Source organism: Austrofundulus limnaeus, unplaced genomic scaffold, assembly GCF_001266775.1.
Source record: "Austrofundulus limnaeus strain Quisiro unplaced genomic scaffold, Austrofundulus_limnaeus-1.0 Scaffold364, whole genome shotgun sequence".
In the NCBI taxonomy this organism is placed as follows: Eukaryota; Metazoa; Chordata; class Actinopteri; order Cyprinodontiformes; family Rivulidae; genus Austrofundulus; species Austrofundulus limnaeus.
Genome location: NW_013952766.1, coordinates 42,675 through 47,419, shown reverse-complemented (window position 1 = coordinate 47,419; position 4,745 = coordinate 42,675). Strand labels below are relative to the sequence as shown.

At 43.3% G+C, this 4,745-nt stretch overlaps 2 protein-coding genes across 3 annotated transcripts in view; one reads left to right on the top strand and one right to left on the bottom strand.

The window, feature by feature from the left end:
- Window positions 1–3,718, bottom strand: part of stambpl1 (STAM binding protein-like 1) — a gene marked incomplete in the record, with an annotated part of 11,073 nt that extends 7,355 nt beyond the window's left edge. The window contains 4 exon segments of the mRNA XM_014023309.1: window positions 936–1,014; window positions 1,102–1,319; window positions 1,578–1,699; window positions 3,629–3,718. Of these exon segments, the coding sequence (XP_013878763.1) occupies window positions 936–1,014; window positions 1,102–1,319; window positions 1,578–1,607 (327 nt within the window).
- Window positions 3,629–4,745, top strand: part of ankrd22 (ankyrin repeat domain 22) — a 5,336-nt gene continuing 4,219 nt past the window's right edge. The window contains exon 1 of one of the 2 annotated variants that reach the window (XM_014023314.1): window positions 3,629–3,934. In XM_014023314.1, coding sequence (XP_013878768.1) covers window positions 3,635–3,934 — 300 coding nt within the window. In that variant the 5' untranslated portion in view covers window positions 3,629–3,634. Of the gene's footprint in view, window positions 3,935–4,636; window positions 4,700–4,745 lie in introns of those variants that run through there. The other variant, XM_014023316.1, reaches the window with a different exon arrangement.

Below are 4,745 nucleotides of genomic sequence, written 5' to 3'. Positions count from 1 at the left end.
TCCAAACCAAACCAACCATCCAAACCAAATCAATCATCCAAACCAAACCAACCATCCAAACCAAACCAACCCTCCAAACCAGACCAACCATCCCAACCAAAACAATCCTCCAACCAATCATCCAAACCAAACCAACCATCCCAACCAAAAACAACTCAAATCCACCATCCAAACCAAACCAATCATCCAAACCAAACCAACCGTCCAAACCAAACCAACCGTCCAAACCAAACCAACCGTCCAAATCAAACCAACCGTCCAAATCAGACCAACCATCCCAACCAAAACAATCCTCCAAACCAATCATCCAAACCAAACCAACCATCCAAACCAAACCAACCGTCCAAACCAGACCAACCATCCCAACCAAAACAATCCTCCAACCAATCATCCAAACCAAACCAACCATCCCAACCAAAAACAACTCAAATCCACCATCCAAACCAAACCAATCATCCAAACCAAACCAACCGTCCAAACCAAACCAACCGTCCAAACCAAACCAACCATCCAAACCAAACCAACCATCCAAACCATCCCAACCATCCAAACCAAACCAACCATCCCAACAAAAAACAACTCAAATCCACCATCCAAACCAATCATCCAAACCAAACCAACCGTCCAAACCAGACCAACCATCCCAACCAAAACAATCCTCCAAACCAATCATCCAAACCAAACCAATCATCCAAACCAAACCAAACCAACCATCCAAACCAGACCAACCATCCCAACTAAATCAATCCTCCAAACCAATCATCCAAACCAAACCAGTCTTCCAAACCAAAACAACCATCTGCTGAAAACAAGAACAGAAGGTTCCAGTGTGCTAAAGATAATCTGTTTAAGGTGAAGCACTGTGTGAACATCTGTATGAGAACATCAACTTGTCTGAGTTCCCTTCATGAGGAGAACATCTCCAGATGAGGTACCTTCATGATGAGCTGCTTCTCTGGGATGGATGAACACTGCTGGTAGTCTCTGTGGCCAGGCAGCTTCTCTACGAACAGGCTGAACACAGGAAGCACCAGAACATGCAGTAAATCTGGGCTGTAATGGTTATGAACAAGCCTTCTGAGACGGCCTCGTGCGACTCACGTGATGAGTTTGGTGTAGAGGACATAGGCGTTCTCCAGGCTACCCTCCTCCAGGTAAACCGCCGCCATGCGCTCCATCTCCACGCCGGAACGGAAGTAGCGCCTGGGAGCGATGTCCTCATTGATCTCCACGCAGCATCCCATTTTTGCCAGAGCTCGGACGCGCTCCGCCGCCGTCAGAGACACGTCGGTGTAGTCCGGCTCTGCTGCCAGCTTCTTCTTTGCCACACAAACAGAATCAAAACTCAGGTTTCAACAACAAAACATGACAACAAAGAGTCTCCAAAGAGCTCTGCTAAAAATCAGAAACAGGAAGAGACGTAAACAGAAGCTACGCTCTGCTTTCAGGCAGGAATCTCAGATTTCCCATCCTTACTAAGAGCCTGAATGCAGCGTTTGTTCCTCAGGTCATTTACATGAAGAAGAAGAGCTGCTGTCTGTCCAAACAGATGAAGAAGTCACACAGGAAGAACTCACCAGTAATTTTAAGCTGAAACCTTGTTCCATGCTGTGTATGTGTGTGTGTGTGTATCAGTGTGAGTGTGTCAGTGGTGGCCCCGCAGTCATCTCGTCCATCTGCCACCTCCCATGATGCTTCACTGCAGGGAGGCAAAAACAACAACATGTCAATGCAGAAAGGAAGATTCCTTTAGCTGAGCAGGATTCATCTTCATCATCATCATTATCATCATCATCATCAGCTTCTTCCTCCTCATTTTTATTGTCATCATCGTTTTTTTTTTTAAATAATCATCATCCTCCTAATCATCATCTTCATCATCATCATCCTTCAGCTGGCTCCATGGTTACCACAGCAACCCCGGGCTACAGCTGCAGTGAGTCAGCCACTTTAACAACAAGAGAAGAAGAGTAGAGCAGCAGAACCGAACTCTGTCATCGCCTGCTGCTGCTGCCGACAGACTTTAGCTTCTAAAGCAGGGAAACTCAAACCTTTTGGGTCTGAGGACCCCTTACAGGGGTGAAAAAATTCCAGGGACCCTCATAAACCCCATGCTGTTTTAAAACATAATTTATTGTCATTTCAACCCCTAAATGCCATGGGGATATATGTTTTTATTTAGTTTATTATGTTTGTTTTATTAGTTAATTGTTCTTCATGCATTTTTAAAAATAAAAACCAAATTAACAAGTTAGTGAAATTTTTTGAGGACCCCTGGAGGTCCTGAGACCCCAGTTTGAGAACACCTGTTCTAAAGCATCAGGACTGAAGAGGATGAAGAAGAGGAGGAGGAGGAGCCACAGATGAAGATCCTGCAAACACCTGAGTCACGTGTTCATCGAGCCTTCTCTGACACCTTCTGTAGGGTTTTTCAGAATAAAAGTCACATCTATCACCTTATTTATGTTTTTGTTCTTTTAGATCTGATTCAAAGTTTCTATTTCACATTAAAATCACCCTGAAAATAATAGAAATATTTTTTAAATTAACAAAAATTCCACATGAAAGCTTTAAACTACTGTCCTGTGATTTGCTGCAAAGCTCCACCCACACCACCTTCACACCCTCAGGTGTGACAGATTCCACGCACCTGCTCGGATTACAGAACGTGGTCTGACTGGTCTGAGCTGGATCTGCTCCAGTTGGGTTTCCACTGACCCAGATTTAAACAGGAAGTTCATCAGGAGAACTTAAACTTCACTTTCCTCTGATTGTTAGAAAACGTTTTATTTAAAAAAAAAAAAAAGCTTTTATTTTGACACTTCCTGCTTTGGTCGCTGATCTAATGTGATGAACAAACACACACCATCATCACAAAAACAACAACAAAACCAGCAGCAGCTAACGAGGCGTTCAGGGTCACAGGAATTTTCAGTGTTTTCTGTTCCTGGAAACATCCATCATTTCTACTGAATCTGTTTCAAAATCTGAAATAATCTGATTCAGAATTTTACAGACAACCAAGGACTTTGATAAATTACTAGCAAACAATTTTTATGATAAATCAGCTGCAGTTTGATCATCAGGAGCTGATTTATTGACTTAAATCAGCAGTTTTAGCGGTTTTTTTCTGATGAGGTCGCATTTTCTTTCAGAATAAAAGCTGCTTCTTCAGAATAAAGTGTCAGAAATAGCTATAAATCAGGTTGATTTGTTTCAGAGACCCCACCAGATGAAACTATTTTAAGGATCTGATAATTAAACACAGAAAGCACAGCTGTTTGTTTGGTCCCAAACATCTGGAACATCTGGGATCATCCAGCCCCGGGGGACCACCTGGAACCATCTAGAACCATCCCGTCTGACTGTGGGTCTCTACAGGATGAAGAACCGACCCGCGGAGGTTAAACATGAGAAAAAAAAGATTTTAACATAAAGACACCGGCAGCTGTCCCAGAAAAAAGCCGAACTGCTCCTTTACTGGGATTAAAGGGTTAATTTCGTGTGAAACCAGTAAAACCAGCTCGGAGAAACGAACGGAGCCAAATCAGACTGATTCAGTTCTACTGGACTTGGACCGCGGAGGTTCGGCAGAGGAAAAGTCCGGTTCCGGTACGGACGGGTTTACCTGTTGATGCTGATGCTGCTCGTTCTTCAGTCCCGTCCGCATCCCGTATCCGCGCGGTGTACCAGCCCCGGTACCAGCCCGCAGGTGGGTGGTGAGCCTAGATCCGGTCCCGGTGGGGGACGTGGAGCCGGTCCAGTGAGCCTCGGGTCAAGCAGCTGCAAAAGAACCAGGCGGAACCGATCTGAGAGGTTCGGATGGCGCCTCTACTTACAGCTGATGGTGGTTACAAAGATCGTCTCTGAACGCAGATGGGCCGCCACCTTCCGGTGTAGCACTGCGCATGCGCTGCTTCCCTACATAAATACGGTAAGATGTGTCACTCCGGCAGATCTTCAGAGATTTGATTTATTACATTTTTTCTTTTAGTTTATCTGAATCAAAACATATTTATATTATTATTATTATTATTATTATTATTATTATTATTTTCCCTGAGAAGTTACTGTTTGTGTTTTTGTACATTTTCTGTCTCAATAAATAAAAAAAGGTTAGCGTTTCCTAAAACGTTGATGTTTTTGTTCTTTTCAGAATAAAGTTCTGTCAGAAACCTGAACAGAGTAGCTCAGGTGAGTCTGCAGGTGTGTCTCTCACTGCCGGTCACGTAGGTTTCTGACCGTACCCAATAGAGACCGAAGATTTAAACAAACACGTGTCAAATAATTGTGTTTGCCGTTTGTTATTGTTTGTCTGTTTGGAGAGCTGTCAAAAGTATCAATCAGAATGGGGGGAAAAAAGCTCAAGTGAAAGAGAAATGAAATACTAGAAAGTAAAGCGTTATTACTCCAAATTTTCTACTTGAGTAACAAAGTATTTGTACTTACTTAACACCTCTGAAGGATCGTGTTCCATGTTACCTGTCCACACCAGCCCCCAGCTGTTTTTGACAACAGGAAGCTGGACCAATGACATTCCAAAATAAAAGCTTCTGTTACTATAAAGAAACGATCTATGCAGAAAGCTTGCTGCCTAAAAGGTATCGTGCTTTTATTTTGACAAGCGTTACCGGAAGTACTCTTTACTACTGACTTGTCCAGGTGCGTCGGTTCCGTGATGGGGCTGGTTTACTCGGAGGTAAGAAGTTATTCCTTTTTTTTTTTTTTTTTTTTTTTTTTTCCCC